The 13,515-nt window shown below is 37.4% G+C and overlaps 1 protein-coding gene across 2 annotated transcripts in view; it reads right to left on the reverse strand.

Moving 5' to 3' along the window:
• SYNE1 (spectrin repeat containing nuclear envelope protein 1) overlaps positions 1–13,515 on the reverse strand; it is a 645,053-nt gene that overhangs the window by 151,738 nt on the left and 479,800 nt on the right. For both annotated transcript variants that reach the window (XM_082249740.1, XM_082249741.1), the window contains 4 exons: positions 12,551–12,652; positions 4,518–4,637; positions 3,076–3,276; positions 290–463 (listed from right to left, as the gene is read on the reverse strand). In XM_082249740.1, the coding sequence (XP_082105866.1) occupies positions 290–463; positions 3,076–3,276; positions 4,518–4,637; positions 12,551–12,652 (597 nt within the window). The remainder of the gene's footprint in view (positions 1–289; positions 464–3,075; positions 3,277–4,517; positions 4,638–12,550; positions 12,653–13,515) is intronic.

Below are 13,515 nucleotides of genomic sequence, written 5' to 3' on the forward strand. Positions count from 1 at the left end.
CAAAAACAAATACTACTTAAATACACCCATGCAATTCTATAGAAATTAAATATCACGCATCCTAAGTCCTTGGCACTTGAAAACATAGATCAAGTTAAAACAGGACAATTTATTATTTAAAATATGTATGTCCTATATCCATGTAGCTTTGTAATCAATAGATATTTTGTAATCAATACATATGCACATTTTACTGATTTGTAAGGTAAGTCAAATAATATAATAACAATCAAATTAATAAGTGCTGTGTGCTATATACATAGGAATCATTCATGGGTTTTAGCCTTACCTCTAGAATGTATTCCAGCTCTACTCCTCTCTTGTGAGCTTGTTTCAGTACACCAGATGCTCTCGCCATCAAATCTGAGTGTTGCTGAGTCTCCCTAGGAGAAGCATAGCTGCTGATTTTCCGGAAAAGTGTTTCGGTGAGGATCATGTGTGACTCCAAGCCTTGGAAATACTCCTGGAAAATATTTCATGTATTCGTAATGAATATAAAAAGTGATATTTCCATTTGCAAATGATATTTGGCCAAACCTTTTCAATTTGGCCAAAATTATTCAATGATATGACTATACTTCAATGCAATTCTCTTTCATCCGCAATAAAACAGTGTTATCAGTAGCAAACTCTGAGGTTAGCGAGGCATTGCAGGAACTGTATTTGATCTTGTAGCGGACCTTCCTACATTTGTTGATTACAACTGTGCACAGATGTTCAGACTTAGTTTTACTATAAAACATTGGATTAAATAAAAATATATTAGCTGAAGAAAACTGAAAACCCTGACTGGTATTTGTAGAGCCAGCTCAAGGCTTGGACATTTTTTTCCAATTGTCTGTTTCCATTGACAACACACGTTATGTTTCTCCTAAATGTTAGGGCTCAAGCATAAATCCATTTAGTCTGCATTGTCCATGGCTGTCTGCAGCTGTTCTCATGTAATCACACATGAAGTGATAACCCACAGTTAGAGACAGATCTGCAACCTTGAATGTGAACTGCGTGCGTTCCGGGGCACATATCTGTCACTCCAAACACTTCAAGCGCATTCACATGCAAACAGCAGCAACAGATTGTGCCAGCCTGTTATTGATTTGTACAGGTTGTTATGTCGGCGACTGATCAAAAACACCTAACCGCACCCACAAATATCCTGATCTGGGAATGTTTATGGCCCTAATCTGCCATGTGCATGGACCCTTTCTGTAAATATTCTTACTAGACACTTTACTAGTATTTATGGAAATTTATTTAAAGCAAGGCAAATATGTTAAAACATCAATCATCAAAATCTGAATTCCTAAAGTGCAACTTTGTCAGGCTGTGGGCAGTCAAATATTTATATACTCTAAAAAGCAGTAATGGAGTCTTAAAACAAATCCTCACTTATCTCTATAGCTGCAGACACTGTGGAGCAATTCATCTTTTAATTCCCAGAAGAACCCCTGAAATTCTATTCTAAGGCCTCATTCCCTTTTTTTTTTCCTTTTTCTTTCTTTTTTCCTCTTTTCTTTTTATATTTACATAATTATTTTTTACATTTTGCTTGGGCCTTTTATGCACATTAGCAGGTATACCTATTTTTTGGTTTCCGAAATACAACTTATTGGATATTGCCTTTTTCAAATTTCTCTTTTAATCTTCTTATATAAGGAATATTCTATCGCTACTAGGCATATCATGGACCGATCAGGGTTTTTTTTTTTTGTTTGTTTTTTCTTTTTATATTCTATAAAGAACCTGGTATAATTATTGTTTGTTGAATAGTATTCTTTTGAGACCTGCACTGGATTAGTATTATAGGAGTGGCAGAGGAGTTATTCCCCTCCCATCCCACCACCTATATGACATGTGATTTTTTTATTTTTTATTTATGAACTGGCTGTTAATGAAGGCCCTTTGAACCTCCTTTAGGGAAAGGGAGCCTTAACGGCTGGAAGCATGGCATCACTGAGGGTGAAAACCAAAAAGGGACGCTAAGTAGCTCCCTTAGGATTGGCTACAAAGATCTGAGGTGACTAGGTGGAGCCTGAACTCTAGGGCAAGGCTTCTCTGGGGCATGTCCAACTGCTCTGAGGAGATTCAGCTGTCACAAGAGTTGCCCACCCTCCCACTGGTGGTTTAGACCTTGCCAGCAATTGATGTTGTTTAAGGGCTTTGCCCTCGTTAAATTCTGGGGTCAGTCTAATGCCTGTCTGGCACTGATGGTAAGGACAGGCATATTAGACTATGTGACTTTATGTTTTATGGGTGCTCACGGTAGAACTGTGACTGGCATTGTTGTTTGATACATTTGGAAAGTTGTTACTTTTGCAAAGTTCAATAAAGCTGTGGCCTTGCCCTATTTCCAACTTAATCAACTGCCGTGTCTTTTTGGGGGGACAAGGTATTGGTCTAAGGCCGGATTCACATTGACACTCCTGCATTTAGCTTTTCTAATTGTAGGACCGGATTCACATTGAGACTCCTGCATTTAGCTTTTCTAATTGTAGGGGATGTTATCTGAGTTTAAACAACTTGTATGCTTCCCAGATAACTTGTTTTTAAATGTTCCTGCTTCAAAGCAAATTTAACCGTGTTTAGACACCTTTAGTTGTATTTACACGCTAGATGAACAGAATTCTATTTTCTTTAAATGCCGCTAAACTGACTTCACCTAAACGCAGGTGTGATTGGCACCTTTGGAAAAACCATTAAATGCATTTATTTACATTTAGAAATGTCCTCTAAATGCATGTAAATGCAGGTTTGACAGTGCCAGTGTGAAGGCCTAAGCCAGCTCAGCTCCCTACCTCTGCTCCCCCCTCCTAGCAGTGTGCTGGCAGTCTTCCAATCTTCTAATCTCCAATTTAAACCGAGTGCCTGAGAAAGTGACTGGAGTTGTGTAACAATTTTCTCTGATTCTATTTCTGATCACCAGCCATCTGGGTCTATACCATTTCCCTTCACATGTGCTATGTGATAATTCTACCATTATTAGGATTTAGCTTTAGATGGGTGCAGATCTACTTACAATTCAAGCAGAAGAAATGCAAGCATTATAACTGTACATGGCAATTTACATACACTTACCTTGTGCTTCTGAAGCATATTGTGGACCTCTTCTCTAGAGGAGACAATGCATTTCTGTCCTCCAGACATCTTCTCCTCTCCTGTTTCAATCAAGTCAGACAGGTCTTGCAGAGCCCTTTCATACTGACTCTTTAGAGCTAGGTTCTGATTTAGCCCACCTCTTCTTGAGTTGATTATCATCATCAATTCATCATAAGTGTCCTGCACAGGAAGGAGAAAAAAGGATCTATGAATTTAACAAAAGACTGCTAACCAAGACTTGTTGAGTGCTGGGCAATTTCTGTTGTTAAAATGTAACTAAAGACAAAACTATTTTTGATTCGAATGAAGTGAAGAAGGTTAAGAACACCTGTTAGATTTTTTATTGAATAAAATGAAAGTCCTGCGAGCTACTAAGTGAACAATGTTATCCCAAAAGGTTACATTTTTCAATAGAGGCACTAGTTCTTCTAGCATTTAGCGCTGGGTGCATCCTCCCATGTTCAGGATGGATTAGGGGAACAATGATGTCAATAGCTAAAGCGGTGGGCATTTGTTTGGGGAAAAGAGCACACCATTATAACATACTGGGGACATTGTGGTGCATGGGAACCTTTTTGGGAAATGTGTAAAGGTGAACTTACCCTTTAATGAATAATGATGGCTGGCACAAATGATTGCTCTTTACACCGGCTAGGGCTTTTTTATTTTTTAAGCTACAAGAGTCTATTTGAAAGACATAGAACATTGATTCATTAAAGCTAAACTCCAGGCAGATACAAGAGCCACAGATAAATGCAGCTCTGTAATCATATTATATATGTTTAACTGTAAAAGTTTAAATGCAAGAAGGATAAGCACCTGAATTTGACTTGGTATGAGCAGTACAGCACAGCTCAGAGAAGGGGGGAGAGAAGCAGCACAAGGAATCAATCAGGTATGCTGCAGGGGAACTAGTGTGCTGAAAGAAGGAGAAAGCAGAATGAAAGAGAGATTAGCTCATCAGTGTGCTATTTCTTTCACTGTCCAATCACAGAATGGGGGGTGGGGAAAAGACCTGAAAGGGAAAGTGAAGCTGCAGCAGAGAAATATTTGGTCCCCTGATCTGCCAGGCAGTATTGTGTTATCTGGCAGAACTGTGAAAAATCTCATAACTGCAAGGACAGAAATATAAATCCTTTGGTAGGTAAAAATGTCTTATATATGTAATTCATCTGTGTGTTTGCCTGAAGTTTAGCTTTAAAGTGAGCATCCCGAGTGTGATTATATGCCACATTTCCAGCGGAAAGAACCTGACGATAAGGTAAACCTTCTGAATTGGTAATCCATATTTTCAAAAGTGTGAAACAAATAAATATTCACTACTCCCCAATATTTATTTATGTTCTTGCAACTATATTTGTTACCATAGTTAAAATGACAAAACCTGCTAAAATCTAAATATTTTATCTTTTCCCCTTTACCTGAAGCTTTGATAATTCTTGCAATGATTGCTGGTCAACCTGTAGTTTGTCTCCGCGTTTTTTCAACTCAGTAATTTCTGTATCCAGTTCTTTTAAACTATCTTCTGCTTGTAAAATAGCCTATACACAGAAAAAAAAAGTTTAATCAATAATTTATACTGTAATAATACAAGTTGGAATTTTGAGGATATAAGAGTTCTGTATCCACAATCCGCAATATGTTGGTTTAAGCAGCAACACTTTATATGGTAACTTCAAATCGGTCTTTCATAGTCTCTCAGCTATCACCTTAAATGGGAGGATAGGTAAAAGCTGCTACTTTAAAACATATGTACCCCCATAGTATCACATCATCAGACCATAACATGTAAAATAGGGGAAGACTATTTATATATATATATATATATATATATATATATATATGGATAGATAGATGATAGATAGATAGATAGATAGATAGATAGATAGATAGATAGATAGATAGATAGATAGATAGATAGATAGATAGATAGATAGATAGTGGAATCCATAAGGTGTTAATCATCCTTGCTAACTCCTATGTGCCAGTTTGTGCAATGACTGAAGCCCAAACTCCATCCAAAACATTTTTTTAGTCCTCTGTGTAAGAGTCTCTGTCCAGTTTCTATGGCTGTCTGTGCCTCACTGCCTAACTTTCCTCTCACTTTCTGCCCTGATGACCGACAGACACTAATAAAAACCAGAAAGCGGTTCTAACCTTTCCCCCTTGGTATAAAGAATAGTGATCTCTATGCCCAAAGTGATACACTGGTAGCAGTTTTGGTAGAATTAGCTCCATCTGTGTTTAGCACCCTATATGTGAGTTTGCTTATTTTGGTCAGTTTAGTTTCAAATTAATATATTTTTTCTAGCTCAGATTCTATAGTTGTTAAAAAAAAAAAAAAAAAAATCAAGAATCAAAAATCTTAATTACAACATATTGTACTATATCAAAAAACTAGATAAATATACTTTAGACTGAGCGTACTCTCATACTGTTGTACAGGGATTGTCCCCAAAAGGAAAATGATCCGGTCAGCTATAACCTTAGCTATGGTGGCCTAAATCAATGGCGCAGACTGGATTGTACTTCAGTGTGGGCACATAAAGAGTGTTAAGATGAGTATACACATATCGAAAATGTTCAGCAGAAACTGGTCAAATTTCAGTCTGTGTGTACCTCACTTTGCTCAACAGAAGCTGGTCATCAGACTGGTTTCTATCCATCGGTCCTGCTGGATAACCAGCATCCCATCAGCACCGGCAGCCAATGGCTGCAGTGCTGATCTGTGTATTCTGACGGGGAGGGGCCCGATGTCAGAATATAATAGCACAACGGGGAGATCCCTACATCTACATCACTTGTGTGGATTTGGGAATTAGTGATTTTTTTTTTTTTTTCGTTCAACCTGTTGGTTGAATGGAACGAAGAAAACTGTGTGTATACCCTGCTTTATACTATATTTACCAGATACCATGAAATTGCATAGGGCTTTTAGATGAGTATTTATTACTGCTGTTCTAATAATTGGAGATATTATCCACTAACTCTGAATTGTTTTATTAGGAAAATAAAATAACCTATATTGTCTTTATATGGGTCTACAACTCTATTATATGAATAAGAGCCCATTTATAGCTATGTATTAATGCATGCATTTTAGCACACAACATTGTTTAAGTAGTGATAAGTAGTGATTGTTCACCCATGAGATGCTTTTTAATGCATCTACACACATTGAAGGGCCTATTGATAATAATAGCAGAGCATGGAAATTGTGCTGCATATCTCTCTTCTATTGAACCCAAAACACACACCGGCTCATTATTATAAGTTGTTAATAACTTGCTACCTTATTTAGGTACTTTGATAGACTGTCAGTTATAAAGGCAAATTCAGCCATTTTGCACTTATTCCGTGGATAACTTCCCTGTATAGACCAATATCAACTACCAGCTTTCGTAATATCATTAATGACAGTGATCTTTGTACAACTGCTTACATTGTTTCTAGCATGCTCTGAAAGGGTGCTCTGGAAGGCCTCCCTGCATCAAACTTTGTTTAAAGCTGGACTGACATTATAAGGTTCCAAAGTGTAACCTCATTTTTATGTTTTTAACTATGTTGACTCAGAAACTGATAATTAAGTGACTGACATATACTTTGGAGTAAAAAAAAACATCAAGAATATAATATTTTGTTTTAATTTTACTGAATTATTTTAATACACTGAGCTATTTAAATGAATGTCTTAATTAATATTTCATCCCTATAATGCTATAGGTTGAGTTTAAAAAGTAAGGCTTGTCTAATTATAAGATATACTGTTGAGTAAAAACAAACATATATGTTTTTTATGAAGTCAAACTGACTGGTTTACTAGTAAGTCTGCTGAGTATAACACCTGACCTTATGCAGACAGGCTGTATGCTTTCATAGAGGCAGATTTAGGAATCATTACATGAGAGAGGGTTTTTTTCTGAACTTCATGATTTTTTGCCTAAGTTTTAAGATTTACTTGTATAACATGCCCAAAAATATAATTAGGAGAGGTAATTCAACTGTCCCCAGCATCTGGCTGCAGATTATATATTTTCATTATATTTGCTTCTTTTTTAGCATACAGACTTACCACAATCACAGAACCATTTGATTTGATATGATTTCTTAGATACTGGTATAGAATGATATGTAGTTACATTCTAGTCTTACCATCTACACTTTTAAAACATTGATATTGTTGACTAGGGTTTATAATGCTTATAATTTAGAAACAGTCTACCTTTAACTTCATACAAGCTTAGACTTGGACTTAGACTAAAACCAGCCATACATGGAAAGAAATTTGGCCAGTTCAGCAGGGACCAGCCAAATTTCAATCCATGCATGGGCATCCTGGTTGTACACAAGTCAATCTTTTGATTAACTTGTGTTCAGCCAGCCTGTCAGGTTTTTCATGAAAAATTTGTGCTACCAGCTATAGAACACTAATCACTGTGATTAGTACACAGAACACAATAGCAAGGTGGGAGGGATTCCCCCATCCACACATCTTCCATAGAGATGAATGGTACCAAGGTAGTAACTTCATCTACAGCAAAGTATGCATCTGCTATGTGGATCAAAAAGAAAGGGGGCTAACATTTTCTGGTTACATGCAGTTAGCAATAGCATTTGGCAAATAAGTTTGGATATATGGATATATAGGTTGGGCATACTGCTAGTAGCAGAATCATGCAGAACGGGCTTCAGCTTGCCTGTACAGAATTGCTTCTTCGCTAGTTTCTAATGTTGCTGAACCTACCTTGCTACCTAGGGAGAGACATCTCTCTGGTCCAGCTAGTGAGGGAGTTAAAATAGATGAGTGGTTTGTTAGTGATCCTACAACTCATGAGTTGTCATGTGTGAAATGGCCTTTAGTGGCTAGAGAAGTTGGGGGGCTCCTAATGGTATTGCTGCAGGACCCCATTACACATAGTTATGGCCCAGAATATTGAAAACATTCCACACTGCAATGTATGGAAAACATAACATAGCTTTGTTTAAGACATTTTTCTATGGCTAATATAACCTTGGGTTACATGTATGAAAGCATCTCTAACAAAAATCGCGCACCCAGAGCAAACTGTAAGTTTGCTCTTTTTATTTCCATTTAACAACTAAGTTCTTTCTGGCTGCTGTGGGCAAAAGTTCAGTTCTTGGAAATACTTAAAATGCAAGTGAAATGTTTTACTGAAAAACTGTCTTGAAGAAACTGGAACAGAAAATGCAATTTTTGTAAGTTGTAAAAAGGAAGTGTTGACAATATTTTGACATCAAAATCAAGAGATTTACTGTATAAACAAACAACCTAATTCTCTATTGCCTTTTTCCATCTCATTTCTTGAATTTATGGCTCAAGGCCTGTTGGATAAATATAGGATTTTAACAGTTCACAATGTCCGAAAATCAGCCGGTTCAGCAGGAACCGGCCAACTTTCGATAAGTGTATACAGTAGTCTGTTCAATAGAAGCCAGACTAAGGACCCACTTTTGTTAAACGGACATGCCGGAAAGTCAGCATCCACCAATAGCTGTGAGCGGGGGAAGTCCACCTGTCAAAATACAATAGCATAGCAGAAGAGATCACTGCACCAACATGGATTGTGTTGGTATGGCTATCTGGTTTGTGTTAGTTCAGCCACTGGGTTGAATGCAAAAAAAAAAAAGCTTGCAGTGTGTACCAGGCTTTAAAGAAAACTAATATTTGTTTTCCTTCTTTCAACTGAAGCCACCTATTGATTAGATGTTCTTTTTACCCCAAATAGTGTCATAAAAATGATCTATACATGCCTTGCTACACTAGTAAACAAGAAGGGGGAAATTGTATAGGCACCACCATCTTGTCGTTCTCCTTATCCAGCCTGGAGGAGGAGGAGGAATGTGTCCATCAGTAGGATCTCTACTATAAAGTCTCTGGTAGGGAAGGGGGTTCAATGTTTGACTTTGCCCAAACCTGATTTGCAGGGAGTATTAAAAGGAACACCGTGCTATCGATGCATTGGATGCAAAAAAGATCAATACATTTGGTAAGTTTCATTATCTTCTGATAGGATATATGATTAGCTTTATTCTTTTGATCTCAGTACAAATAAATTATAAATCATGGTATCAAGCTAACTTTGGTCAAACAGTATGAGTAGGATAATTGCACAGTTAATTTTGATTATTCACGCAAACTATGTAATGCTTGGCAAATTTGTATTGCTAATGGATTTATGATATACCATACATTAAAGTCTATTATACTTGTTTTTAAAAGTTGTATGAAACTAAACCAATGTGACATCTTCTTCACATTGCCACACTGCAGTTATGTAATAATAAATTGCTGGTTAATGTGCTTTGAGACTACATTATATTTTGTATTTGTTTATTTCCTCTGCCCTCTGGATTTTATTTTGTATTTATTTATGCACCAATATAATAAACCCATTCCTAGTGTCAGTTTTGTTTTGTCATTATAAAATGACACTTTATTAATCTGAAATCACATATAATTAGGAAAGGTTGCTTGGCTTACTTCCATCACACACAAAAGCTAATGCATATTTGGAAAAAAGACAGGTAGATTTTATTCTTAAGCATTTATTTCAAAAATACATGAACAAAACTTTCTTTATTTACAGAATTTCTGTAATCCACAACATTATAAAATACCAGCAATCTTTTGCTATGATACATGACACAAACACTATTCCTCTTAACTTGGTACATCTTGTAGTGAGCATTAGACCTTGGTTAATTTATTGTAAAGCTACAGTTGTTTGAAATTAGCAAATGAGCAAGGAAGACAGAATGGTAAAGCAAAGAAGAAGATTTACAGTAGACGAGCAGTAATGAAATGATGATACAGAAACACATCAAGGTAACAAAAGGTTTTGCAATATTCCGCTAAGTTAGCGGTATCTCGGAATGTGACCCATCTGGTACAGGGTTCCTGTAGATTCAACAAAAGGGGAGAATGCCTGGAAATATGAAATGCAGAAAGAAATAGGATTTCAAGACAGATGAAAACATGTAACGGAGGTGAAAGCAAAGTGTGAAACAAAATCAGAGTAGCTTTGGCTGGCCTTTGTTCCTAGGACTTTGACCAAAACTAAATGAGCGTAGGTAGGCAGACTTTATATGCAAATCACAGTTTTTTCCATTGGCCCAATGTTGGGACAAGTATGAACTCTCCTTAAAGTTACTGAGTTCAAGTAACAGGCTTACACTATGTTCATGCAATAGCATTGGCGAAGATGAGGCGATAACTAGAAGAATTTCAGTTTTGTGTGTCTAGGGGTCAGGTTCAGAAAGTAAGCTTAACTTGAAAGTATAGTTTGTTAAATATCTCTTTAACCACTTAAGCCCTGGAAGATTTTACCCCCTTCCTGACCAGGGCCTATTTTGCGATTCAGCACTGCGTGATTTTAACGGACAATTGCACGATCGTGCGACGCTGTACCCAAATGAAATTGACGTCCTTTTTTTCCCACAAACAGAGCTTTCTTTTGGTGGTATTTGATCACCTGTGCGATTTTTTGATCATGCGCTATAAACAAAAAAAGAGCGACAATTTTGCAAAAATAACAATATTTATCTCAGTTATTGCGTTTACTAACAAAGGGAAAGATTTTTGTCATTTTTATTGTTTTTTTTTTTTTAACGAGTAATGGCGGCGATCTGCAATTTTTTTTGCGGGACTGCGACATTAGAGCGGACAGATCGGACCCTTGACTGACATTTTTGACACTTTTGGGGGTACCAGTGACATTACTACAGTAATCAGTGCTAAACATATGCACTGTTACTGTAGAAATGACACTGGCAGGGAAGGGGTTAACTTTATTTGAGAAGGAGGGGTTAAGTGTGTCCCTAGGGGTGTGCTTCTTACTGTGATTGGATGTGGCTGTGTGTGTAACAGCAGAGATCTACGGTCCTACATAGCAGGACCGCATGATCGGTGCTGTTACACAGGGGAGAATGAGAGGCGGCTTTGATTACATTAGCCGTCTGCCTTTCTCCCGGTGTAACCGACGATCGCGAGTGAGCGGCGGACATCGGGTCTGCCGCTCACTCGCGCAGGGGGGTCCTTGAGCGAGTGGGAGAGCACCTCTGGCGGCGCCCCCTTCGCTCCCTAGAGTCTCACAGTCTAGTGATGTACCCATACGTCACTTTGCCTGTGAGGGGCTGACTGCCGCCGTATATAGTCGTGCGGCAGTCGGCAAGTGGTTAAAAGCTAAATTATTAAAATGAGTTCACTTCAAAGTGCCATACTTGTTCAAAGACTCAAAACACACTTAATCTTTGGACAGGAACTAGTGAATTATATCACCCACAGTTTTTTTGTCTCGATTTGGAAGCCCTGCTTAAAGATCTAGGACTGATGCGGAAAAATCTTCTTTCTTTTTATATTTTCTGTCTTCAACATCCACTGGTGCTCTCTCCAGTACACTTTGGGTTATTTCTTATTATGGTGAGTAAAAACAACCTTTTACATTCCCTATATAGTCTAATTATCTCTGAAATTCTTTTAGCTTTAGTGGTTCAACCAAGATTTCTGTGTGTAAAATTGTTGGGCGCTCTTCTGTTGATTGTGACCTACTGCTGAGGGTTGAAGACAGTTAAATATCTCCTTAAGCCTTAATGTTGGTAACCATCTCCACATGGTATCCATAAATATGTAAGTAGCCAAGTCACCTAGCTAATAAAATCATATACAGTATGTTTCTCCAACCTTTAACATTATATACTATATTACTTTTATTTCTTCTGTCTTTTTTACCATTTAGTGTGAGCTTCAAGGGATTAGCTTAGGGGAATTGGCAAGGAATGTATTTTGATGACAGGTCCACCTTAATATCTACTGTATATAAAATAGCCATTGTGTGTAGAGGCTGGCAGACTCTAAAGGCCAGTAGTGGCCCTATATTACAGTTACATAAACATAGGTTTAACTTGATTGGTGGGTTTGTATGAAAATTAATTGGTTTACTATGACCTGTATGAGAATATGTGGCATATTTCCTGGTGTATACCATGTTAATAAAGGCAATGCCATGCCTTTAAAGTGATATTAAAGTCTAAGTTTATTTTTTTAAATAGCAGCCATACTTCTCTGCTCTGTGCAATAGTTTGGCACAGATCAGCCTAATTTCTCCTCTTTTGGGGTCCCACGCCTGTGTTCCTGGCTCCATCTGCTGCTTGCTGGTGGAGGGGGGGGGGGGGGTACTCATGCAGGCTCACTCCTGAGCTGCACTGTCTGTAACTATTGACACACACAGTGCTCCCTTATCACTAGATTTGATTGACAGCAGCGGAAGCCAATGGCCTTTACAACTACTTTAACTTGCGGACTACCATCATGACATTTGTGACATTTTTTTGATCAGAGGTGAGGCGAATATCCTCATAGTATACTGTATGCCTTGACAATGATATAATGAAAGGTTAGGTATTATATGCCATAATGGCCATTCACATGAATTACCTGCATCTGTTCTTTCGCTGGTCTCTCTGCTGCTTCTGCCAGTTTGTGCAGTACGATGTATTTATTATCAGCCAAAGAAGTAAACAGCATCTTCAAATCATTCTGAGAGTGTAAAACATGTATACAAATCAAATGTTACATACAAACGCATATACGGCGCTTTACTCATATATGGCACTTTCGATATTTTTGCTTGGAACACAAACTTGTGGCATGTTTTACACATATTTAGAAAATACATGCTGCATAATATTAAGAGAATAATTTGGATGAGTTGGGTGGTATGATCAGAGATCAGTGGTGAGTATATGTGATAGGCCATTATATATACTGATTATGACCTAAAGAAAAAAAAAATTGGTGGATTTGTACATCAGCAGATATACAGCTCTATAACCCATTACAGTCGAAGGAACCAATGTTGCTTAGCTTGGAAAGGGACTGGGTGAAAAAAAAAAAACACAATGCTGATCTGAGGTCAAACCTTTTACTGTACACAAGAAAAGGAAGGTGAATATCCATAACACACATAAAGAAAAAAAAAAAAAAAGATATTCACGAGATATGTTTATAAGGAATTATTCCCTTAATAAGGATTAATGGAAACGAAATATAATTATCACTATATGGGTGTGAGGGAGGTGGGAAGGGAAGGACGTGTGGTGGTTCACCCTCCCCGCCTCCTTTTTTTTTTTTTCACATTAGAGATGTTCACAAAGAGGTTTAAGCGTTAATAATGATTAATGGAAATAGATTAAAATTCTCACATTTCCATTGGGGCTTTTTTTTTTTTGTTCACATTAGAGATTTTCACAAAGAGGTTTAATCCTTATTAATGATTATTGGAAATAGATTAAAATTCTCACATTTTTAATTTTTTTTCTCTCTCTCTCTCTCTCTCTCTCTCTCTCTATCTCTTTTTCCATTGGCCTACTGGATGGGTGGCAGGTGAAATTTATTCTCCT

The sequence above is a fragment of the Pelophylax lessonae genome (assembly GCF_965119305.1).
Source record: "Pelophylax lessonae genome assembly, chromosome: 3".
NCBI classification, from domain to species: Eukaryota; Metazoa; Chordata; class Amphibia; order Anura; family Ranidae; genus Pelophylax; species Pelophylax lessonae.